This window comes from Equus asinus, chromosome 9 (assembly GCF_041296235.1).
Source record: "Equus asinus isolate D_3611 breed Donkey chromosome 9, EquAss-T2T_v2, whole genome shotgun sequence".
Classification (NCBI taxonomy): domain Eukaryota; kingdom Metazoa; phylum Chordata; class Mammalia; order Perissodactyla; family Equidae; genus Equus; species Equus asinus.
In genome coordinates, this window is record NC_091798.1 from 50,013,323 (window position 1) to 50,040,194 (window position 26,872).

Here is a 26,872-nt window from a genome sequence, read left to right on the forward strand (position 1 = left end):
TGTATCCATTGTAGAGTTTATTGATGCACTCAATAAAGGGTACTGATACATTTTAGAATCATATTCAAGATAATAGTTAAAACGAAATGACTTGGACTTCACAGAAGATGGCAGAGTAGGAAGCTTCAGGAAGTGGTCCCTCCACTTCAATAACTATTGAGCTGGCAAGAACTGTCAGAACCAACCATTTCAGAACTCTGGAGTCTAGTAGAACACTTGCAGCATCCAGGGAAGTACTTGATGAAGAAAGAGACTAGTGTTGAAGGAAATCTCTGTCAGATCACTGGCTAACCACAGAGATAATGGAACAGGAGACTTTAGTGACCATAGATGACAAGAAACACAGTCTCTGCAAAGTTAGTTTGAAAAAGTAACTAAACAAATGTATGCCTGCAGCCCTCAACAAGCAACAACAGCAGTTCTTGGGAGGGGAGCAGGAATCTGATTTCCAGAGTTCCCACATTACAATATTCAAAGTGTCTGGTTCTCAACAAAAAATTATAAAGCTTACAAAGTAAAGTAAGACCCATTTACAAAGAGAGAAATTGATAAAAAAAAAAAAACCTTCCTGAGGAAGCCCAGACACTGGGCTTTTGAATTTATTGGACAAATACATTAAATTAACTATCTTAAATATGCTCAAAGAGCTTAAAGAAACCATGGGCAAGGAAGTAAAGGAAATCAGAAAAATGATATATGAGCATGTAGGGGATATGAATAAAGGGATAGAAATTATAAAAAGAAACCAAGTATAAATTCTGGAGTTGAAAAGCAAAATAGTTGAAACGAAAAATTCGCTAGAAGTATTCAACAGGATATAAGCAGGCAGATGAAAGGATCAGCAAACTTCGAGATAGGACAACTGAAATCACCCAATCTCAGGAGCAGAAAGAAAAAAGAATGAAGAGAAATGAACAGAGTCTAAGGTCTAAGGGACCTATGGGATATTAACAAGCATGCCAACACACACATTATAGGAGCAAATACTTTAAAAAATACAGAAAAGGAAAAGAGAATCACATGGTACACTAGAAAAATCAAACACAAAAGACGGCAGCTTTGGAAGAATTGAGGAACAAAAAGATATAAGATACATAGAAAACAAATAGCAAAGTGACAGAAGTATGTCCTTCATTAACAGTAGTACTTTAAAAGCAAATAGATTAAACTCATCAATTAAAAGAGAGAGACTAGCAGAATGGGTAAAAAAAAACGTGATCCAACGATATGCTGCTTATAAGAGATTAACTTCAGACTCAAAGAAACAACTAGATTGAAAGTGAAAGGATGAAAAAAGATATTTCATGCAAATAGTAGTCAAAAGAGAGCTGGGGTGGCTATACTAATACCAGCCAAAATAGTTGTTAAGTCAAAATTATTGCAAAATATAAAGAAGGATATTATACATTGATAAAAGGGTTAATTCATCAAAATTATAAAAATACATAAACCAAACAACAGACCCCCAAAATATCTGAAACAATCATTGACAGAATTTAAGGCAGAAATAGACAGTAATAAACAATAATAGAATAGAAACTTCAGTACCTCATCCCCTTTTTTTTGGTGAGGAAGATTGGCCCTGAGCTACCATCTGTTGCCAATCCTTCTCTTTTTTGCTTGAGAAAAACTGGCCCTGACCTAACATCTGTGCCAGTCTTCTTCTACTTTGTATGTGGGTCGCCTGCCACAGCATGGTTTCGTGAGTGGTGTAGGTCTGTGCCCGGGACCTGAGCCTGTGAACCCTGGGCCACTAGCACGCTGAACTCAACCACTATGCCACTGGCTACCCCAATACTCCACTTTTAATAATGGATAGGACATCTAGACAGATGATTAATAAGGAAATAGACTTGAACAACAAACCAACAAGATCTAGCAGACATATACAGGAGTATCCACCCAACAACAGCAGAATAAATATTCTTATCAAGTACTCATGGAACATTCTCCAGGATAGACCATATGTTAGGCCATAAAATAATTCTCAATAAATTTAAAAGGACTGAAATTATACGAACTACCTTCTCAGACTACAATGAAATGAAACTAGAAATCAATAACAAAAGATAAACTGGAAAATTTGAAAATGAAATAAATAATATATTCTTAAAGAATCAATGGGTCAAAGAAGCATTAGAAAATACTTAGAAATGAATGAAAAGTAAAACACAACATACCAAAACTTAGGGGATACAGTGAGGGCAGTGCCAGAGGGAAATTTATAGCTGAAAACACTTACATTAAAAAAGAAGAAATACATCGTCAACAACCTAACTTCATACCTTGAAGAACTTGAAAAAGAAGGGCAAACTAAACCCAAAGCCAGTGGAACAAGGAAACAATAAAGACTAAAGCAGAGATAAATAAAATAGAGAATAGAAAAACAATAGAGAGAATCAATGAAACCAAAAGTTGTTTCTTGGAAATGATCGATAAAGTTGTCAAATCTTTAGCTATAAAAGAGAGAAAGAGAAAAGACAAAACCAAAAACGAAAGTGAAAGTGGGGACATTACCATCAACTTTACAGAAATTAAAAGGATTATGAAAGAATGCTTTGAACATTTGTTTGCCAACAAATTAGATTATCTAGATGAAATGGACAAATTCCTAGAAACACACAAATTACCAAAACTGATTCAAGAAAAAATAGAAAATCTCAATAGGCCTACGACAAGACAAGAGATTGAATAAGTAATCAAAAACTTCCCCCAACCAAGTTCAGGATCAAATAGCTTAACCAGTGAATTCACCAAACATTTCAAGAACAATTAACAGTAATCCTACTTAAACTCATTGAAAAAAAAAGAGGAGGGAACACTTCCTAACAAGTTATCCTAAAACCAAAGACAGACAAATATACTACAAGTAAACTACAGACCAATATCCCTTATGAATATAGATGCAAAATCCTCAACAAAATACTAGCAAACTGGATTCAATGGCATATTAAAAAAGGTCTACAACATGACCAAGTGGGATGTGTCCCAGGGATGCAAAGGTGGTTCAACATTAAAAAAAAAAAAATCAATTAAAGTAATGAACCACATAAACAGATCAAAGGAGAAATACAACATGATCATTTCAATCAGTGCAAAAAAAAATTTGACAAAATTCAACATGATAAAAACACTCAGTAAACTAGGAAAAAAGAACACTTCCTCCACATGATAAAGGGCATTTATGAAAAACCATAGCTAACATCATACTCAATGGTGAAAGATGGAAAGCTTTCCCCCTAAAACCAGGAACAAGACAAGGATGCCTGCGTTCTCCACTGCTATTCAACCTTGGACTGAAAGTCTCTTACCCAGGGCGGTTAAACAAGAAAAAGAAAACAAGATGTCTACATTGGAAATGAAGAACGAAAACTATCTCTATTTGAAGATGACATGATTCTATATATAGAAAATTTCAAGCAGTCCTCAAAAAACTACTAGAGCTAAAAGATGAATTCAGTAAAGATTCAAGGTACAAGATAAACACACAAAAATCTGCTTGTGTTGCTATACAGTAGTGTTTTAAAATGTAGGTTTTATTATTATTCAGGTATGGTGAGGCCAACAGATCAGGAGATTACTGCCCTTGAAAATATAGTTTGTCACTCAGAGTTCCCATGAGGAGGGTCATGCCACACCACAGGAGAGGCCACACTATGGAGGGGCTACAGAGGAATCACCAGAGTCAGCCAGGAGGTAGAGGAAGCAAGGATAAAATGTGGGCAAAAGCATTTATTATAGTTTCTGCGGAAAGAATGGGATGAATCAGGATAAACAGGCTTAGAATTTGCTAGTTTGAATAACTTCAGTGGGCCCTGGAGCATAGAGGTTGTCCCTAGTTATCTGGTACCTGGACCTGGGGTGATTAGGTCAGGGGAATTGTGGCCCTGAGTGTTGAGAGCCTAAGAAAGGAGGTGGTGAGGATGTGGGTTTGGATTGCTTAGTTTGTATATGAAAAACACACTGCCAGGCAAGTCATTTACTATCTGTGGGAACTGACTAGCACTGGGTGGAGCAGTCTCTCCAGGGTCAGCAAGGCCCCAGATGTCAAATCATCTGACATATAGAAAATAAAGGCATGTTTAACACAACCAGCAATGAGCAATCCAGTAAGGAAATCAAGAAAACAGTTCCATTCATAACAGCACCCAAAGGAATAAACTACCAAGGAATAAATTTAACTAAGGAGGTGAAAGAGTGATACACTGAAAACTACAAAACATTGCTGAAGGAAATGAAAGAAGATCCATGTAAATAGAAAGATATGCCGTGTTCATGCATTGCAAAACTTAATATTAAGATGGCAGTACTCTCCAAAGCAAACTATAGATTCAAAGTGGTCCTTATTAAAATTACAATGACTTTCTTTGTGGAAATGGAAAAACCAATCCTCAAATTCATATGGGAATTTCAAGGACCCAGAATAGCCAAAACCATCTTGTAAAAGAAGAACAAATGTGGAGGACTCACACTACCCAATTTCAAAACTTACTGCAGAGCTATAGTGAGAAAACAGTGTCATGCTGGCATAAAGATAGACACATAGACACATATTTGAACAGAACTGAGAGTTCAGAAATAAACCCAAACATCTATGGCCAATTGATATTTAACAAGAGTGCCAAGACCACTTAATAGGTAAAGAAATCTCTCTTCAACAAATGGTGCTGGGACAACTGGATAACCACATGCAAAAGAATGACGTTGTACCCTTATCTCACTCCATAAACAAAAATTAACTCAACATGGCTCTAAATATAAGAGCAAAAACTATTAAAATTTTAGAAGAAAGTATGGAAAAAACGTCAAGATCTCAAATTTGGCAATGGGTTTTTGATACTAAAAGCACAAGCAATAAAATAAAATACAGTTAAATTGGACTTCATCAAAATTTAAAAATTTTGTGCAGCAAATGACATTAACGAGAAAGTGAAAAGGCAACCTACAACATGAAAGAAAATACTTGCAAATCATATGTCTGATAAGGATTTAGTATCCTGAATATTTAAAGAACTCTTACAACCCAACAACAAAAAGACAAACAACTCAATTAAAAAAGAGGCAAAGGACTTGAATAAACGTTTCTCCAAAGAAGATATACAAATGGTCAACGAAGACCAGAAAAAATTCTTGAACACAAAGCCAAATCTGCACAAGCTGGAAAAGAGAAAGACAAATATAAAGAAGAAGTTACCAAGAAAATGCAGTAATGGATATAACCTATTGTGCAACCATGGCTTACCTGTAGATTTTTAGCCTAGTGTGTATTTCTTTGGAACTTGTCAAAATGTCTCTGCAATGTTTCATTTCCTTCCTATTTTGTTATTGATATGTGGCTCTATAAATCTACTTTCACAATTTTGATTAATAATTTTATGAATAAAATTGGAAGTTTCCTAATTCCAAAAAAAAGGCTCAATATCATTGATCATTAATTAAAGAAATGCAAATCAAAACCACAATGAGATTCCACATCATAGCCGTTCTGATGGTTCTGATTTAAAAAATGGAAAATAAAAGGTGTTGGTGAAGATGTAGAGAAACAAGAACACTTGTACATTACTAGTGGGAATGTACAATGGTACAGCTGTTGTGGGAAACAGTTTGGTGGTTCATCAAAAAGTTAAAAATGGAATTACCATATGACCCAACAATTCCGCTCCTTGGTATGTGCCCAAGAGAAGTGAAAGCATATATCCACACAGAAACTTGTGTATGAAAGTTTATAGCAGCATTATTCGTAATAGCTAAAAGGTGGAAACCAAATGTCCATTAATGGATGAATGGATGAACAAATTGTATTGTGTACATACAATGAAATATTATTCAACCATAAAAAGGAATGAAGGACTGGTACTTGCTATAACTTGGATGAACCTCAAAAACATTATGCTAAGTGAAAGAAGCCAGACACAAAAGGTCACATATTGTATTATTCCTTTCATACAAAATATCCAGACTAGATGAACACATAGAGACAGAAAGCAATTAGTGGTTGTCAGAGGATGGGAGGAAGGAGTTATGAGGAGGTTGTGAGGATTGCTTAATGGGTATGAAGTGTTCTTCTGGGATGAAGAAAAAGTGTTAAAGCTTGAGAGAGGTGGTGATTGCACAACATTGTGAATCCACTAAATGCCGCTGAATTGCATCCTTTAAAATGGTTAATTGTGTATTATATGAATTTCACCTCCACAAGAATAAAATAAAATGACTTTCTAGTTAGCTCTCAGTGGTCAGGAAAGTTGTCAGCATTACATCCATTCATTGAATGTTATTAGAAAAAAATAACAAAATTGGATTGACTGGTTTCATTTTAAATTGATGAACACAAATCTCAAACAGGTATTCAGCATTGCCTTGAAATCAAAATATCATTATATTTTTTTCCTACTAAATTGGCTTTCTTTTTTTCTGAGAGAACTAATTATTACTTTCTACTATTTCCTTGAATATCATTTCATACTTTCTCTTCAAAAGTCCACCCTCACCCTTTGCCCAAATGACCACCTCATCAACAATTCACTGAAAAAATAGAAGTTGCCAAATGGCTACTCCCTCATCTTCCCACCAGCCAATATATAAACTTTACTGCAGCAGACACTGCTAATCTGTTTCCCAACAGTTGCTTCCCTGTTTGTCTTTGCTACCAGACACCCAATTTGGATTAGCTAGCAGCCCTGTGTTTAGGGGAGCTTGGCTTTGTCCAGCCCCAGGGAATGAATCACAATTGAACTAAGCCGGCCATGTTGGTCTCATTCCCAGGTATAAAAGATTATTTTAGCCATGGGCCTGCAATCCAGTGGAGGCCCCTGGAGCCTGAGGAGGATTTTACCGGAGTTTTTGAAAAGACATGCAGGAGGAAGCACATCTTTTTTTTCCTCAGGATATTTTGACTTCATGTAATGCTTGGAATGGCTGCAGGAATCCTACAAGTCTGATACAGTCAACACTGTGGTTGGCTCTACCAAAGGATGGATAACACCTGTGTTCTTGGTGACATTCTTGAGCCACTGAATTAACCAACCCTGGAACTGATGCACCTCTGGACTTATTCTTATGTGAGATGCTAGCTGGCCCTATTACATTATGTTAACCGGGTTTCTGTTACTTGAAGGGGAAAACATCCTTACTAAACAAATGGAGAAGATATTCTTCTGATTATGAAAGGCCAGCCCTTTCACTTGGCTTTGAATCCCATCTCCTGTGTCTGTCACAACGCCTTTGCTCCTGTAATATCTGTACTCCTCCCCATCCATTTCTGAATTTTCTGTCTCACTCTTTCTGAATGATTCTATCCAGCATATAAATGTGTTCTAGTAATTCTCATGAATGAAAGCTGTCCATCGAACCCTCCCCGGCCTCCTCCTCCAATCATCGTGCTATTTCTGTGCTTCTTTTCCCAAACTTCTTAAAACGATTGCCTACCCACACCATTTTCACTTTCTTACAATATTCTTACTCTTTTTTTTTTAAGAAAAAAAAATTATTGGCTTATATAACTGGTGAGTCAGAAGTAGACTTTGGTTTCACACACAGCTAGATTCCACAGTCTCGGAAGAAGTCATAGTATCCCGTCTTTTCCCCCTCTATACCTTAGTGCTGCTCCTATGTGTTTGCCTCATTATTTCCCAGTGCAGATAAGCTTTCTTCACATCGTTGGAAAATATAACCTATAGCCTTCATGACCTCAATAGTAAGACAATTTGTCTTCCAGTATCAAATTGAAAAAGGATTCCATTTGACCCATCTTTGTTCATATGACCTCTCCTGGGTTGATCTTTATGGTCAGAAAAATGGGATATCATAATTGACTGAACCTAGGTCACGTGCTGAAAGATCATTCCCTCTAGACAGGAATACTGTGGTTGACAGCCACAGAATTATTACAAGATTTGAGCCAGAAGGAGCAATTTTCCAGAAAAGGTAGATATTAAGACAGAGGCCAATTAAAGTCCACCCTCTGGGTGTCCAGCGCAATTACACCCTATGCTCATAAGCGCATGCATTTCCCAAAATACCCCTGCATAATACGATGCATCTATTCTACACTAGGAGCATCAAAAATGCACTCACCACTTCACAAAAGGAGACAACCCAAAGGCATATCAAATTACTGCATCTAGCTATACATTGAGATCTCTAAATTATGTGCTTTCCTGCCTGAATCAGATCCACATGAGACTTATCGTGATATGGTACCTAAAGACTAAATTTAAAAAGTACCTTCCCTAATATGTCTAAAATACAGGGAAAGCAGGAAAAGAACAATATAATTCCCTTTCAGAAAAAGGGACAAGGGGAAACAACTTACAGTTGTCATTGGCCATTCCAAACACCACATTCTACTAATCAGAGATAATAAGGCCTGTCCTGACAATGCGGTGAGTGGAGGTTTCTGACCTGTTTGATTCTGTTTCTGACCTCTGGGAGCCTTCTTTGTCCTATTCTGTTCTCATGGCCACAATCAAGAAAAAGGCTAGAGGGTGTTCCTTTGGTAGGGGTTGTACTAAGTTCCAGTTTGGATATTTCACTAATTCCTCTATTTGTTAGTACCATTTCAGTTTTGTTGTAGAAACCCTATGCAAATTGGCTTAGATTAAAAAGAGAATTAATTGGTTCATTTAACTAAGAAGTAGAGGCACCCCTAGACTCTGGGTCTCAAATTAGATTCTCAGAATTCTCTCACTCTGCCATCGTGGGCTCTTCTCTCGATCCTGCTCTCTCTCAGACTACAGAAAAAATTTCCCCGTGCCTGGGAAGAGAGCTGCCATGAATTATATGTCTCTCCTAATCTCTCTTCAATTGGCTTCTGCCCTCCACTGCTCTGTTGAAACTGATCTTGTTAAGGTTATCTCTGATTCTCACTTTACCAAACACAATGGACAAATTTCTGGTCATCTTATTCAACCTCCCAGGAAAATATTGCACATTTGAGGACTCCATGCCTCTTGAAACACTCTTTTCTTTCTGCTTCCAGGACACGATTTTCAGGATTTCTTCCTGATTCTGTTTCTTTGGCTAGATTTTCCTCATCTTTCAATCCTCTAAGTGTAGAAATCTGAGAGTTTGGTCTTCGACTCAACTCTCTTCCAATCTACACTCATTCTCTAGCTGATCTCACTAGGTTTAAACACTAGTCACATGTTGATGACTCCCGATGTTTTTACATACCAACAATTAGCTTCAGACTAATATATATCTATATATATATATCTATATATATATATATCTATATCTCCAACAACCTACTTAAGATTTATCACTTGAATGCATACAAGGCATCTAAAAATTAATGTATTCAAAGTGAACTCCCCATATTCTATACCTTCCCCAGACTTCCCTTTCTCAATAAATAGAACCACACATCTATATGTTTAAACCACTAATACATTTAAAACTTCTCTTTCCCTCATCATCCACCCAATCCATCACAGACTACAATTATTAAAACCACCCCATTGGGGCCAACTCCAGCGGCATAGTAAAGTTCCATGAGCTCTGCTGGGCAGCCAGAGTCTGGTTCCCAGGCGCAGACCTATACCACTCTGTTAGTGGCCATGCTATGCTGGTAGCCCACATACTCAAAAAAAAAAAAAAAAAAATAGAGGAAGATTGGCATGGGTATTAGCTCAGGGCAAATCTTTCTCAGAAACAGAACAAAACAAAACAACCACCCACCCCATTAAGTAACTTGAATGTTCATGTTTGTCTCCTCTCATTGTCTACTCTACATCTTCTCCTCTACAACCCACACACACAAACACCGCAATTAATATTGCAGTATAGGTTTCCAGTGTCACTCACAAACCACTCAAAAACAAACTGTTTTGGCAACCCTTGTAGAGCTCGTGCTACAGAGAGAGGAGTGACTTCATTTAAAAACAAAGGCTGCCCTTGTGCTCAATGTTTCACAAGCTGACTTGGACCAGTACCACAAACTTTCTTGGCAATAAATAACAGAGTCAAACACTTTAAGAATTACCTATCCTACCTGTGGAATGGACAGGAACCTCTGTGTCTGAAGATACATTTAGTTCACAGAACCAGTTTGGCCTCATCTCAATTTTATAGCTAAAAACAAACAACGAATTCCTCATCCTATCCCAATCCTAGACAAAACAGACTTTTACGTTTATTAGTATTTCTGCCTTTTAACAAGTTATTTGCAGCCATTTCTAGATTCATGCACATCTCAAAATAGACCTCCAAAGGCCCATAATTTAGAAGCATATTGCCCCCTGTATTAGTTTGTAGGGCTGCTGTAAAAGAGTTCCACACATCGGGCGGTTTAAGAGACATAAATTTATTGTCTCACAGTTCTGGATGCTAGAAGTCCCAGATCAAGGTGACTTGAGAGGTAGATTGGTAGAGTTGCTTTCTGAAAGCTGTAAAGAAGAATCTTCTATGCCTCTCCTCTAGCTTCTGGTGATTTAATGGCAATCTTTGGCATTCCTTGGCTTGTAGGATCGTCACCCTGGTCTCTACCTTCATCTTCACATGAGTTTCTCCCTGTACGTCTCTGTCTAAATTTTCACTTTTTATTAAGACACCGGCCACATTGGATTAGGGGCCCATCGTACTCCAATATGTCCTCATCCTAACTAATTACATCTGCAATAAACATTTTTCCAAATAAAATCATATTCTGAGATACTGGAAGTTAGAACTTCAACATTTGAATTTGGAGAGGATAGAATTCAACCCATAACAGCCCCAAATTTGGGGAGGGTGGGGGGACTCTGAGTAATGAAGGAACGTTTAAGCTCCGAGTGAAAACAGAAATATTTACCAAAAGGTCAACTGATAATTGAAACATAAAGTTAGGGGTCCAGGCACAGAAATTCCTAAGATTCCTTTAATCTCCAAAAAAGTTCCCTGGGACTTATGAATAGATAAGAATACCAGAGAGAAATGAACATGGGAAAAAGTGAGACAATTAATCATTGACTTGGACATAAAGTTCAAATACTTGGATGTAAAAGTAAAAAAGCAATAATATCAGGCTCTGATAAATTAAAGCTAATAACTACGGGGACCTAGGACCCATTCCTAGAACACAGCCAGTCCACCTAAGTTCTGGTACATTCTTGGAGCACTTTCATGGAACAGGGCACAGTCCTACTGGTAAGACACACAGAGTTGACTCTCTACTGTCTTGGCTTGGGGAAAATGCATTCTGCTATCTTTGAGTTTCTCTCAGAGGTTTCCGTTTCTCCTCAAATCTCCTTAATGTCTGGATTCTCATACCTGCTCTGTGTTCAACCTTTCATGTAGCATCTGGAAAACTTCTTTGTCTACTAGTGAAAGAATGATAGTGGGAAAGGCCAATAACCTGTTAGCATGCAAACAGTTTTGACTTTGAATATCTCCTGAAGGGTATCAGGGACTGCCTGTCACTATACATCCATTCAATAACGTCAAGAGACTTGCATTTATACAACTCCAAATTTAAACATTAAACTGTTCTTGAGGTTAATTAATGAGATCTGCATATACAAAACACACGATCATCCAAAACTTTCTCTTTGAAGCCCCAGGGACTGAAAATGGGAAAAAGAAAAAAATCCTATTTCTAAGAGATGGGTTAAAGGTCCAATGTAATATCAAAGAACTGCAACATTCAGAAAACCTAAGTTAGGAAATTCAAATTACAAAGCTTTAAGAAGACTCCAGAGCACACATGGGTTAACTTGAGCCTGCGTGGAGCCTGCCATAAGAAACGAATCACCTTCAACTTCTAATTATTCAAATGTAAGATGGTTGGGGTGACCACAGATCATCCAGTGACCCAAAACTTAGGGTCAGTCTTGAATACTACTTTTTCATTTAATCACCAAATCCAACTCCTAAATATTTCTTGTCTCTGTCTTTTCTTCACCACTGTTAAGCACTTATCATTTCTAAACTGAATTTTGGCAAGAATCTACACACTGAGTTGCCTGGCTCTAGTCTCTTCACAAATCTGTCCTTCTCGGTACCCTCAGAGTTTTTGCTCTGAGTGCAGATCTGAATATGCCCCTTCAAACCATTTAATGGCTCCCCATTGCCTATAAGTCAACTCCAATTGTTATAATGGAAAGAGCATGAGCTCTGATATGAGAGATGAATGGATGAATCCTAACTTGATTTGAGACCTCAGGGAAGTCACTAACTGAACTTTTTCCATGGGGCAAATAGTGTAGTGGGAGATACGGACAGACAATTATAGTTGGTGGCGAAGTGGGAGAAGGATTCTGAGAGCATCATCCCCGGGAAGGTCATCTCACCCAAACTTGAAGGAGGAAGAAAAGCATTTTGGAGGAAGTGGCATCTAATTCAAGATCTGAAAGGAGGAGTTGGTTAAGATCTGTTGGATAATGAGAAAGAGGGTGAGAGGAGGTGGTGGGAGCAGAGAAGAGCAACTCTAGGCAGAAACAGAGGAAAGAGGATGTGTTAATTAAAGCTTGATTCTAAGGAACAAGGCTTTTTGTTTTTTCTTAGATAAGAAAGGTAAGAGAAAATATCGTCCATGGAAAAAATTGAAAGTGGTATAATAGTGATAAGCAGGGAGTGGCATAAGATAAAACTGGAGAAACAATTAGGGGATCAGACCACAAATGACTGTAAGATCTCTTAAGGAGTATAGATTTGACCCTGAAAGTAAAAGGGCGATAATTTAGGATTCAAGCCAAGGAGAAATATGAGGTCTGTGTTATAAAATCTTCACTCTGGCTATAGTGTTGAGGAGCCCTTAAACAAGGATGATAATAAAAGTAAATTTGGGAGACGTCTGAAGTTGGTGGCATGGACAAGGGCAATGATGGTGGAGATAGAGAAGAGAAGATGAATTCAAGAATTACTTGAGAGGCATCATTCATAATACTTATTAATTGATTGGATGTGTTGCATGAAGAAGAGGAAAGAATCAAAGTAGCACAGATTTTTGATATGAGCCACAGGGTGGCTGGTGGCACCTATCCTTGGCCTAGGGGTTGTGGGAGAAGGAACCGACTTGGGGCAGGAAGCTAATGGACAGATAGAGCTTGAGCTGACTGTGAGAACCTTGGTGGAGCTATTCAATAGGCAGTTGGATATTCAGATCTGGGGTCAGGAAGATCAGGACTAATGATGAAGACTTGCTTCTTCTCTGCAGATTGTGTGCCCTACAGGCAGGTCACCAAGGGAGAATGTATAAACAGAGCAGACAAGAGGGCTGCAATCTGTCAAAAGAGCTTTCTTCATTTACAAAATGGGGACACAATTTTCCAGGGCCTTTGGGAGAAATATATGAGCTAATATACATGGGAGTACCTAGTGGAATGCCTAGCTCACATTATAGGCTCAGTAAATATTTATTGAATGACTATATGAATAATTGAACAAAAACATATACATAACTTACTAATTTTCTTGTGGAGATAAAGCAAAGTTAAAGTTAGTTTGCCATCTCTGAGAAAATCTTACGAAGAAAATGCAGGTTTTGCCCATACAGAAAGATACCTGCTCTTATCAGCAAGGCCTGACTCATAAGGGACAAGGCCTTTTGTGATTTTTTCTTAGACAAAAAAGTCACATTTATTAGCACCCGGTCAGCTATTTAAAACTGACCTCTGTTTGATCTTGACATTTACAAGCAAAAGGAAGTCTTTGGTTATATAACAGGCCAGCAGTCCACGCATCCCGCCTGTAACAACAATAAAAACAGAAGCCCGTTTGTCACTGTGCCTGACTCTATTCAAAACAACTTCTCTCTTCACTAGCTGTATTCTTTTCCTTACATTCTCTGAGGCTCCTGACTGATGCCCAACAATCCAGTAAAGGGGTAAAGATTGGCATCAGCTTAGATAGGAGGGTGCATAAGTGTGTGTGGTAGGTGTGTGTATTTTAAGAGAGGACTCTTCCTGCTATAAAGTCAACCAGAATCAAATTGTTTAACAAAATTCCCAATAACTAAGTCTTATGTTGATGAGAAAATCCATTCCAAGTCAAATAGACTGCTTGCAATTTTATGGCATTGAAGTAGACTTCCAAATAGATTGGAAAACAAAAACTCATTCACAAAAACTCATGATTTCAGATTGGCATATCAAGCATAATTTCTGAGGTTTTGCAGAAATGAATACTCCTACCAAGGGCACATTACTTATTTCAAATAAACTTGACATCAAGGGACCCACTGTTGCACTTAAACAATGAAAAAAGAACCAGAACATTTTTGGGGGGCAATCTCATTATGCATCAAATCACTTTCAGCCACTCATACACATATCCAACATCTAAAATTTTGGGGGATCTATATTCTTCCTATTCCTAAACTTATGGATATGGATAGAACACTAATAGGCAAATAATGAAAGTTTATTTTAGAGTCTCAGGTATAAAATGATGAATAATTTTGGGTTATTAGAGTCAAACATACTAGTCTTTTTGCCTTTGTGTTTGTTTGCCTACTATACTAAGTGTTAAAGGTAAAAGATCAGTTAGACGATTCATTCAATCCCCAGTTACTGCATAAGTAAGAGAGATACACTGTGGTTCTCACACTAAGAAAAGATATTGGTAAAGGACCCAGAAGACTGACTCTAAGTTCCAGCTCAAAAATTTACCTGTTTCCAACTAGCAGTACCTGCCGAAAGTCACACAGTTCTAGAGCAGTGGGATAGAATTGACAGTCTGTAGAGGCATCCATCTACGAACAATTGGTTTTTGACAAAGCTGTCAAGACCATTCAATGGGGAAAAAATCAGCTCTTCAACAAATGATGCTGGGAAAACTGGAAAACCACATGCAAAAAAATTGACGTTATCAGGACAAAGCACTGTGTGCAACAGTATAGTCAAGAGGTTGGATGAGCATGGCAGAGATAGCTATTTGCCAACCTAATATCCTTTCTTCCTTTTTAGTAAAAGAATCCCTATACTCTTGGGTGGCAATGTGCCCAGCTAAATATCTGCATTTCTCAACCGTCATGCAAATAGCAGTGGTCAGGGTTATATATGAATTTGTTAAGTGAGTTTTTGAGAAAAGCTCTTAAAAGAGGCTGCTCAGTTGGCAGTTGTCCATCCCTAATTTGCACTTGCCTTTTCCTTCTTCATACTGCCTGGCATGTGAGTAGAATGGCTGCAGCAGCAGGTGCCTCTTGGACCCTGAAGATGGAAGCCATGTTTGTGAATGCAGAAGAGACAAAGCCCAGGACTCTGAGGACTGTAGAGCTACCACACCTCTCCTGTACTGCCTGTGTCCAGATTTTACATGAGTGAAAAATAAGCATCTATTTGTTTAGGCCACTTTTATTTGGATTGTCTGTTTTACATACCCAAGATCAGTCCTAACTGATTCAATCAGTTCCTATGCAGCTGGGGGCACAGGGCAAGCGTGAAGAGGAACCTTGGCTTGTAGGTATGGGTTAGGTCTGGAACTTAACTTCAGCTTAGAGTGGGGACTTGTTAGAAATGCAAATTCTTGATCCCCACACCAGATTCACTGAATCAGAAACTCTGGGGGTGGGGCCCAGCAACCTGTCTCACAAGCCCTCCAGTTTCCAGTTTGGAAACCAACCTAAGTTGGTCTTGTTCAGTGCTGCTTGAGTAGAAAACCATTTAAATGGCCTTGGCCTATGACCACATGTTCTTAAGAATAGGAGCTTTGAATTTTAAAAATACCTAAGTTCTAATATCAGTTTCTCCATTTATTAACTGTATGAACTTGGGAAAATGACTTAACTTTTTTTTTTTTTTTTTTTTTGCTGGGCAAGAGTCACCCTGAGTTAACATCTGTTGCCAGTTGCCAATCTTCCTCTCTCTCTCTTTTTTCTCCTCCCCATAGCCCCAGTACATAGATGTGTATTCTAGTTGTAAGTCTAGTACTTCTATGTGAGCTGCCACCACAGCATGGCTACTGACAGATGAGTAGCGTGGTTCTGTGCCTGGGAACCAAAACTGGGCTGCTGAAGCAGAGCATGCTGAACTTTAACCACTAAGCCATCAGGGCTGGTTCGACTTAATGTTTTTGAGTCTCGTTTTCCTCACAGGGATTCTTATTATAATCCCATAGGGTTCTTGTGTGGATCAAATGAAACGTCCATAAATCTAAGCACAGTACCTGGAACACTGATGGTGCTTAATAAATGTCAGTTCCTCCACCCACTGTCTATCATTTGCAATGCATTGCAGGAGTGTCTGGTACCAACATGCATTTCTGTAGGATGCGAGCTTAGACTCCCCTCCCCCACTTCACCCCCCACTTTCACTCTTTGTCTCCATTATTGCTCCTGGTATTCTTTAAGATGGAGGAGAACCTTAGGCAGGTAGACCCCAGGGGGAAAGAGAAAAGGAAAGGAATCTTCTTTGTATATAACATAACTGGTCAAGTTCACTATAGAGTGAGGATACAGGAAGGCACTGTTATTAGTTTTATTTGGGGCCTTCAAAAATGTCCCTCTTATCAGGTAAGGGGAAAATTATGCCCAATTGGCACATGAGCTATTACTTAGAAGTAAGAAAACGGCTCACATGTGCTTTTTCCTAATATTGGGAAATAAAACTAGCACGTTCTGGGGCCGGCCCCGTGGCCCAGTGGTTAAGTTCACACGCTCCGCTTTGGCTACCCAGGGTTTTGCCGGTTTGGATCCCAGACACAGACATGGCACCACTCATCAGGTCATGCTGAGTCTGTGTCTCACACAGCACAACCAGGGGGACCTACAACTAGAATATACAACTGTGTTCTGGGGGCCTTTGGGGAGAAGAAAAAGAAGAGGAAAAAAAGAAAATTGGCAACAGATGCTAGCTTAGGTGCCAATCTTTAAAAAAAAAAAACTAGCACATTCTTATCTAGTGAAATTTCTCTGCATTTTGAGTATCACCAACAAACCTCTCTTTATGTAAACAAAAAGGGAAAAATTATTTTTATGCACCAAAAGACCATAAAGGGACCCCTTGCTGTGTCTTGTCTATGTCTCATTCCTGCCTAGGAAAAAGGATGGTTAGAAAAAAAAGTCAAGTTCACCACCAAGCCTCCTACCTCCAGCCCTTGCACCAAATCATGAAATCTCTTTTCCTGCTAGTGTTTATGGCACACTTACTATGTGACTAATATTTTGCTAGGTATGGTATCCAGAAAATGTCTGAAGCTAATTCTGACTACATGGTTGTTACTGGATCGACCTCCTTGGTGAGGGAATGATCACAGATCCCCCCCACTGCTTCCCGATTTCCCCAAAAGAACTTTGAAATGACCAAATACCAGCACTGCTCCTTCAACTCCCAAGCTGGGCAGAAACAGAACACCCAAGAGATGAAGCAGCAAGGAAGAACAAGGTTAAAGGACCAAAGTCCCTTTCCCAAATGAAGACTTGAAAAAGAGTAGAAGAGAAAGCTGGATGGTGCCAAAGCTAAACAAGGGAGCTGGGATGGGGGGCGTGTTTCCTGGTTGAAATACCATAACATTGTCAGCACTGAAGAAGAACTGCTGTGTTACGAATTGAGCATCATTCGAACACTTTGAGAGACACCAGTAAAGAAAGAAATTTCTTATATACACTCACAAGCCCACGACATGTGCCACAGAGAATCACACATTCTGTTATGACCACTAGCAGGAGTGGAGATAAATGAACATCTATTGAGAACCTACTAAGAGCCAGATACACTTATCTCAATTAATCCTCCCAACAGCCCTATGAATTCAGTATGTTTACCCCTTTCTAGAAAAGACAGCTGTGAGTAGAGAGATTCAGTAAACTGCCCAAGGTCATAAAACTAGCAAGTAGTGGAGCAGGAACAAAGCCTGAGCTCTCCTGGAGCTACTGCCAGGAGCCCCTGATGGATGAGGAAGACACTGGGCCAAAGTTGTTGCCGGAGGAAGTGTCTCAGGAACTGGCCTGACACGTCCCTCTGGACTGGGGTGTCTCTGGATCTGTGCTCCGTTGTGAAACTGGGTTTCCTGACACTTTCTTGGAACCTGTCTCTGCACAAAAGCTGTGGGACATCTTTGCTTGTGTATGGTCATAAACTGCAGCCCACTGACCCTCTTTCTTTGTCCCTTCTGTATCTTTGTCCCTGCTATCACTGGTGGTAGAAGCCAGTACACTTGCAAAAGCTGCTTTTTATGAGTTTCTCCAGAAACTTTTTTTATTCTTCTTCCTCCTCTCTCCTCAACATTTTTCCTTCTTTCTCATTCCCCCTTCTTGTCCTTTATCTACTACCCAATTTCCAGGCTTTACCTCCCACTGATCTTAACCTACAGGAAATACAATCAAGTATTCTCTTTAGCAAAACTTGGTAATGTTTTGAATTATTTACCATTATTACCCAGAACAAGAGTTGGATTCTTATGACCATTTCTCCCTCTGGCCACTGAATTGCTGCAAACTTATTTCTTAAACTGTGAATAGCCCAGATTATGTCATAATTGCAAATTATCCTGATCTCGTATTTCTTTTATTTTGACAATACTGACATAACTGCAGAGAAATAAAGAATAATTGTTAGCTAGAGAGAAGCCAACAAAGAATTCTGTTTACTGTGTGACCTCACAGAGGAAGTGCCCACAATCTCCTTATTTCTTCCCTATTTCTAAGCTGCTTCTTTTTCATAGTGAGCCAATAGAGATCTTGCTGGAGGGGACCTTAGGAAGGTTGAGTTTAAGTAAAGTGAGGTGCAGACCCAGCAGAAGCTTAGAGTAGATGAAACCGTAGGCGTGTATACTTTCCATACTGAGTTAATTCTATGTTCTTCTCTAAGAGGCAAAGCCAGGAAGTAAAATTCAGCTAACAGTGAGATTTACCATTTCTCAAAGGTGGGACACACTGGTTGACAATACAATGAGCTTCCACTCCTTAGTTCCAGCACAAATCTTTGTCCTCGACATTTCCTCTGCTCTCCCCACCTGTTACTAGCCCACCAGGCCAGCCCTTCTGACCAGAGCTCAGCCTCATGGCTGACACACATGATTTGGATTACCAGTGAAAGCCAGATAGCAATTCCAATATCCTCGTGACAAATCCTAAATTAATGATATTTAAAAGAAGACTTAACATACACACAGGCAAAAATATTGTTTTATACACACACACACATCATTGTCTTGAGTATTGAAGACAATTTCTCCTTTTGCAGCCACTTAGTGGTATAGCCTAGTAAGGAAGACAGTGGCACCCAGTGGACAAACGTTTGTTTGAGACAGGTGTTGCATTCTGAAATAGTCTCATATCTTAGCCTTCAGAAAGGTCGGTTGCTCCCCTTACCTTTCCCTATCCTTCTGTCATCCCATTTTTAAGATATTTACTAAGTTTAAAAATAGGAGGGAGGGGAATGTTCTTACAGTTTTATCATTTCCAGAATAAGACTAAACTAAAACACTGGAAAAAGCAAAAGCTCAGGATTAAATCCTCTGAGAAAGTTTCTGTATTTGATTAACCTGTTTCAAAACAGTAGCAGCGGAGACAGCCAAATCTAATAAAATACTCAACTTAATTAAAAATGTAATATTGAAAATGCCTGTAATAGGTCTTTTTTTTTGCACATCATACTCTTTTTCCTCAAAGCACTGCCAACTTCCAATGAAATTTACTTGGTTATGCAAATTTGGCAACTCCAAAGACAATACTTTAGGAAAATAACACATAGACCTTGCAACTTAATGCTATTGTGTAGTTTTTCTGGGAACCAAACAAACACCTATTTTCATTCTCCTGCTCTTTCCTTGATTCTTTTGGTTGTGAGCCACTTGGGTAGAGAAACCCTGGCTTATATATCTTTCTTCCCAAAACACCTAAATAGCATCTTACTCATGGTAGGTACAAAGAAGTTGAGTGAAATCTAGTTTCCATTTTACATGTTTAATCTGCTAAGCAGTGAAAAAAATATATCTAATTGTTTGATGCTACATAAAGGGATCATCAAGTTAAGAATCTTAAATATTAGGGGCCGGCTCCATGGCCCAGTGGTTAAGTTTGCGCACTGCGCTGCAGCAGCCCAGGGTTTGGATTCTGGGCATGGACATGGCACCGCTCGTCAGGCCATGTTGAGGTGGCGCCCCACATCCCACAACTAGAAGAACCTGCAACTAAGATATACAACTATGTACCGGGGGCCGGGGCTGGGAAATAAAGCAGAAAAAAAAAAAAAAAGAATCAAATATTAGAGGCTACTTGTACTGGATAAAAACATTTTATAAGGAACAAAAGGAATGAGTACTTTTATGGGTGAATTGAATTTTACCGATTTAAATGAGAAATCATTAAAACACATTCAATTACAAAATAAACATATAACTTCTTAGTGTAACCCAATATCAGCAGGGGTGCCCTCCTTTATGTCAGCCATTCAAAATTCCTTCTCCATTTGGCAGCTCTGAAAGTCTTGGTTTTTGTGCTTTGAAGTGGTTCCTCATGTTCATCACTACATTCTTTGTAATTCATAATTTTGCCACAGTTTGAGCCTTCTTTTTGTTTGTTTTAGAGAAAAGACCAGTTGGGAAGTCAGAGTTATGGCACAAGGCTGAGAAGCAAGCTTTCCCAAAAGGATCTGGGCCTAAGGCAACACGCTTTCATTAAGTGATGTATGTCCCCGGTGACCCCTTGCATCAGTCACATTTAGTCAGTTAACAATAAACACAACCCAAAGTAACAGATACTCTTTTTGGTAAACTGAAAAAGAAATGGAGGCTGTTTGTGTGTGTGTCACCACATTACATGTTAATTATACTTTTCCTCATAACACAAGCACCTTTCCCCCTTAGTTTCTGCAAAAATTCTAAAATTTGGATGCAATCAAAACTTGCTGTGCAGGTCTTTGTTATGAAAAAAACCTAAAAAAGTTGTTTTTCAAAAGTTTCTTAAATATATTAGCAAAACATACCAATCCATGAGAAATTAATAAGCGTTTATAACATTTCAGGATCTCTTCTGTCCTTTTTCCTCCGTTGATTGTCACCAAGAGTGAGCAGTGGTGTCCTGTGCTGTGGCAGGACCCAGACTCCAGGCAGCTTCGCTCTCTGGGGCCAAGCCCCCTGGCCCAGGGGGAAAGGGCAGCAGTCGCAGTGGGATTTGCACTATACATTCCACCGTTTGCAAAGTGTAATCCCGTTGGGAAATGGTCCAGCCCCTGGTCTTAGCTTTCTAATACACACAGTGCCTCTGAAACCAGGGACCTGCTGTGTACGCAGATGACCTGTAAAGTGTCGAGGCTGCCCCGTGAAGGCTATGCTCCACCTGTGACCTGCTTTGCTTCTGTGAGTTTCAAAAACCCAAGAGGGAAGCCAATATTTGGAAAAATTCTCTTTCCTCAAATAATTCGAGAAAATTACTCCTGTATATTTCCTATAGGTTTTACCTTAGCTTTGGGCTTGTCTGTTTATAATGCAAATAGGCTTCACTTAATTAGGAAAACCACTCATTTAAAGATGGCTTGCCTAGCTCATGGGCTGTGGTGAAGGAAAATCAAAATATAAATGTAAAAGAAGTTTTAAGGCTGAAAAGTTCTCTACAGATTAAAGCACTTATTGTTATACCTAAAATGAATGAAATGCTGTGTGTGTGTGCTTGCACAGGTGCACATATGTGGACCAACAGGCACAGAGGTTAAAACATGCATTGGGTTTACACTTGTTCTACTGCACACTGAGGACATATATTTCCAATCCTAATGTTAGGTATTACCTGTTCAGATAAGGCTTTAGCCTTTTCTTCTGCTTCCTTCAGGCAAATCTCTAAGGACTTGAGTTGTGCCAAAGTAAACACCATCCGTCCAGTTTCCAAGGACTCTTTCTTTAAAACAATAATCAAGTATTACTTTTTGACATGGATAGTTTCCTGAGCACATCTCTAACAACTTTGTGAACTACAGATAGGCTTAAAAAACTCACACCAATGATCTCCTTTTCTTCTTCAACACAGTAATAAAACAGTGAAATGTTATAAAAACAATAGTCTTATTTAACAGTTTAGAGTCTAAAGGGAGGGTAAAAAATGTACATTAAATTATGACAACGCACAGCCTTAGAAAGTTAGAATAAAATTATCCATGTTGGGATTTGGTTAATTTGCAACTTTTATTCTTGATACAAAGGGAACTTTCTTTCAAGACGTCAGGACCGAAATTTCACATTCCTGGGGCTGGGCCCGTGGCCGAGTGGTTAAGTTCCTGCGCTCTGCTTCCGTGGCCCGGGGTTTCTCCAGTTCATATCCTGGGAGCGGACATGGCACTGCTCATCAGGCCACATTGAGGTGGCATCCCACGTGCCACAACTAGAAGGACCCACAACTAAAATATACAACTATGTACTGGGGGGATTTGGGGAGAAAAAGCAGAAAAAGAAAGATTGGCAACAGTTGTTAGCTCAGGTGTCAATCTTTAAAAAAAGAAACATTTTCACATTCCTAATAAGAGCTGTCACCTAGAATGCCTACGTTTTTAACATTCATCTATCATGAGGAGCAGAGTCATTTGAACTCAGAGAACCTCGTGTTTTCTCTGATCGTCACCTTCTTATCCTGAGTTCTGTTACAGCAAAGATATTACATGGTTTAGAATCAGATCATTCTTCCCCAGAACACGGCTAATATGACTCAAATCAGCAAACGCAGAGACTCTGCCTCTCAAAATTGTTCTAAAGTCTCTCTTGCTCATCCACGAGTGGAAGAGTATGCAAAATCAGTATGGAAATACTAGTTACAGGCCCTACTGAGCCTAGAGTGCTTCTTGACTACTCTTTGGCTATTATAATACTTAATTAATAATTACACAATGAAATGAAAACTTATAAAGAAAACCTCATATGTGCTGGGATTATGATCTTGCTATAGTCTCCTTGGATGTGTCCTGTTTTCTTGTGAATGTTCAGGCTATGGGCAGCTGCTTCCAATTAACCCCATAAAAAGAAAGAACTGTATTCTCACATATTCAGAAAAAACCTACTGCTTTGTCTTTTCCCTTTGGTTTAGTGATCCCACCGATTTTACACATGTGTACATTTCCTGATGATACAATAGAGCCATCTGGTGGTAAATGGAACCAGCCATAAAAATAAAGCATTCATTCAGTTCCTATAATTGCTCATAGAATATTCTGAACCTTAGGGCCCTACCACTGGCTTTTTATATAAGTGAAACTCTATGGGATGAGGGGTGAAGAAAAGTCGCTACATCTCAAAAACAGCCTGGCTCCTAGGTCAAGCTCTGCCACACACGGCTGCATAGTCTCCCCCACAAGTTGGACTTTGGGGGATGAACATCTTGGGCTAGAGCAGTGATACTTGGGATGAACCAATGATCCTCAGCATTCCATAATGATTGCAATAATTTCAAGAGTCAGTCCAAAAACACCTCAAAAAATGAGACTTGAAACAAAATTCTTGTGTATTTACATTTATGTATCATTCATGCTGCAAAACATGAAGAAAGGGGAAATTGTCAAGAGGCCAAACTGTTCCAAAAGCATTGGGAATCTCTGATCTATTTCCAGGGAGAATCCTCTTGTCTAATGTTTAATCTCAAGAAAAAATTTTCTAAATTCTTGTGAGTAGACCCAGTAAGATCAGCTAATCTATTTCTCCAGGTCTTTTTCTCCAAACATCTCAAGTTTCCTCAGCCAAGAAGGACAACCATTTCCAGTAAGACAAAAGCATTCTAAGTCAAAGCCAAATGCAACAGGATTGACTGAAGACTGTCGTTGAAAAACGTAGGACTCTGTTTTATAAGTAGATTTAAGAAAATATCGTGTGTAGAACAGGGCTGGCCCCGTGGCATAGTGGCTAAGTGCGCACCTTCTGCTTCTGCGGCCTGGGGTTCACTGGTTCGGATCCCGGGTGCAGACATGGCACCTCTTGGCACACCACGCTGTGGTAGATGTCCCACATATAAAGTAGAGGAAGATGGGCACAGATGTTAGCTCAGGGCCAGTCTTCCTCAGCAAAAGGAGGAGGATTGGCAGTAGTTAGCTCAGGGCTAATCTTCCTCAAAAAAAGAAAAGAAGAATTTCGGAAATAAGTAAATACATGGAGTTAGAGGTTTTGGACATAGGTGTTTGGTTTCAAGGTCCCTAAAAACGTTAGGTGCCATTAGTCATTGTCCCAATTTTGCAAGATGTGGTGGCAGAAGAGCAGAAAGGTGGGACTTAGACCATTAAGTTCATTCTACTTCCAGCACATACGGATACATTGTACGTAAAGCAATTTATCTTTGTTATGGCCATGAAACTGTCTTGGTGATTAAAGTAACTGATGAGTGAATTGTAATAATCAACAATCTGTTATATGACATTGCTTGTTTAAAATATATGATATTTACAGGTGTTTGGGAATTGAGCCTGTGTCTGTAGATTTTCAAATGGTAAATTCTAGCAATTCATTGGGAATTCCAGTTTTTAACTTCTACTCTTTGTCTTAAAATTTTCTACTTAAATATCAAACCAGTAATCTAAGTACCTGCAGATAAGATAACCAAGATGATCAAACTAAAATAATACTATAGAATATTAAAACTCAATAAACTCTTTGATTACAGTAAAGACACTAGACTACTATGCATGCGTGTTAATGTTGACAGTCTACTAATTGACAAATCTTATACAAAATTGTAAGAGTAGATTTTCTTTTGGCTGCAGAGGTTTCTCACTTGAGAAACTGGAGGAAAATCTACTCTTTTTTCCTAATTTAATTTTTCTTGATTTCTCTAACCCATCTCAATATCTTTTCATTGTCCTCTTCCTTACTTTTAAGCCAGTATTTCTTTGCCTTACAATGACCTCACTCTTTTTCTTCAGCCATGAAAACCTGTTCTACCATTCAGCCCTGGTTCAAGGTCTCTGACTTATCCAACTCTTTCACCTGCTCTGAATCCACATGTAACACTTAGAAAGGCTCCTGTATGCAGAGACCAGACAAAACTTCACCGAGTGTTTAGTAGAAGCTCACTAAACAGTTGTTGATTGATTAGGCTCAGCAGTGAAGGAAGGTGGTTGCCTCAGAAGGAGTGGTCCTTCATGCTGAGAGGCCATAACAGTCACTTCACTGAGCAATACATTCCATGCATCCGGCCTGGGACACTGACAGGGATCAGATGCCAGGGAAAGTCTGTTTGCCAAGGCCAGGGGCCAGACCGTGCAGCAGAGGGCAAGGACATGGCCACGGGGTTGGGTGATGGAAGGGTTATTGTGAGGATTAAATGAGGTAAAGCCGGTAACTGCTTGGACAGAAGAAGGGCTCAATTAATGTTATTATTAATAATTCCATTATCCCAATTCCTTTAAGGAGAATCATCTGATATTAAAACTTGCCAGCCTATTTTTAAACCCTAGTAAAAGAAAGTCCTCTTAGAGACACTTTTGTAACAGCAAATGATCAAACCACAGCAGTAGGAAACTGCTAAGTATGCAGTTAGAACAAAGATAATATGTTAAATATGTTCATGTACATTTATTTAAAAGCAAGATTGCTGAATAAACATGCGATTATAGCAGATTCCACCTTTACAGAAGAGCATTTTGACGTAGGTCAGTTTAAAACAAATGTTTCTAGAAATCTGGAGCTTCTAATATGGAGGGTTCCAGCGGCTCCTGCCCAGTAGTACAGTAACTTCCTGCCAGATAAAACACACTTTCAACACATTTTGCAATGATCAAGTTTCCTGCTTGATGTCTCATCTATTTACTACTGTGGTCCATTCCTCTTTCCCCCTGCTTGACAGAGAGCAAAGGCCCAAAACTTCCTTACCCTTTACGACCTGCTCATATCTTTGATGCAGATTGAAGTCATTTCTCATACGGATTAAAGCCTTTCTGCAGCTCCCCACCTCAGCTCCTTACCCAGGGCAGATTTTTTTCATCCCTCCCCTAATCTCTGGTCATCAGAATTCACTTTACCATGGAAATTTCATCACTCTCATGTCCTTTTGCACTTAGCTTTTGCAATAGTTTCTTAGGCTAAATTGCTAATTTCTATTAGGCAACATTTTAACGACTCAGTTTTCCTGATTCCAATCCATTTTAGTGAAAACAGTATTTCTCTGTGTTTGTGCTTGCTTCAATAGTCACCTAATAAGACATTTAAATTCAAAACTTGAACAAACTACAACTATTGTCAAAGCCCAGTGGAGAGAAGTTTCCAGAAAGTGTCCATCAATATGATTTCAATGGAAATGGCCATGTGAGCATGACAGATGAGCAGTGACTAAGGAGAACTCTGCTTGAAATCTGGAAGGCCACATTCTGGACCTGACTTGATTCTACCTGACCATGTGACTTGGACTATGTGACTTTTGGGATTCACTTCCTGGACCCTCAGTTTTTTCATCTTTAAATGAAGAATGTGTTGGTCAGGTCCCAGCAGGAAACAGGTGGCTACTGCAATGGAGTGATTGGGGGCAGTTTACTGAAGGGCATGGATGTGGGCACAGTCAAGGGCATCAACAAAGGATAGTGTGACACTCCTTAGAAGCAAAGATACTCTTTGCTTATCTTGACCTGAAGAGGTAGGGGGAGAGGTAAGTGGGTAGCATTATTACAGATCTAGAAAGCCAGCTTGAGGAGAGGGCCATCTTCATGAACTAAGACCTTGGGTAGAGGAATATAGCCACTAACAAAATGTGCCCAGGCAGTAGTGGTGGATGGATCAGTGAAATAAATAGCTTGACCTCCTCTCCTCCCACCCTCTGTTCTACTGTCTATATCTTCCTTGGGCTGAATTCAACAAGAAGCCAGAGGGCAAGAGAGCCTCAATGACAAGTCCAGAGAGACCAGCTTCACTGGAAGAGAGCAGCGTCGGGGGAGAGTGGAGAGTGGTTATGGAAGGGGAAACAAAGAAATCTCAGGCCAAGAGGGCTTAATTCTGTCAGTGGTTCCCAAATACCAGCCCGTAGCTCAGTGCTGGTTTGTGATAACATTTTCATCAGTCA

General features: G+C 39.2%; 1 protein-coding gene across 1 annotated transcript in view; it reads right to left on the reverse strand.

Moving 5' to 3' along the window:
* Positions 1 to 25,782, reverse strand: part of CCDC192 (coiled-coil domain containing 192) — a 44,026-nt gene extending 18,244 nt beyond the window's left edge. The window contains exons 1-3 of the mRNA XM_070517485.1: positions 25,693 to 25,782; positions 23,746 to 23,935; positions 21,641 to 21,748 (exon numbers count right to left, since the gene is read on the reverse strand). Coding sequence (XP_070373586.1) covers positions 21,641 to 21,748; positions 23,746 to 23,838 — 201 coding nt within the window. The 5' untranslated portion in view covers positions 23,839 to 23,935; positions 25,693 to 25,782. The remainder of the gene's footprint in view (positions 1 to 21,640; positions 21,749 to 23,745; positions 23,936 to 25,692) is intronic.
* Between the last annotated feature and the right edge of the window lie 1,090 nt (positions 25,783 to 26,872).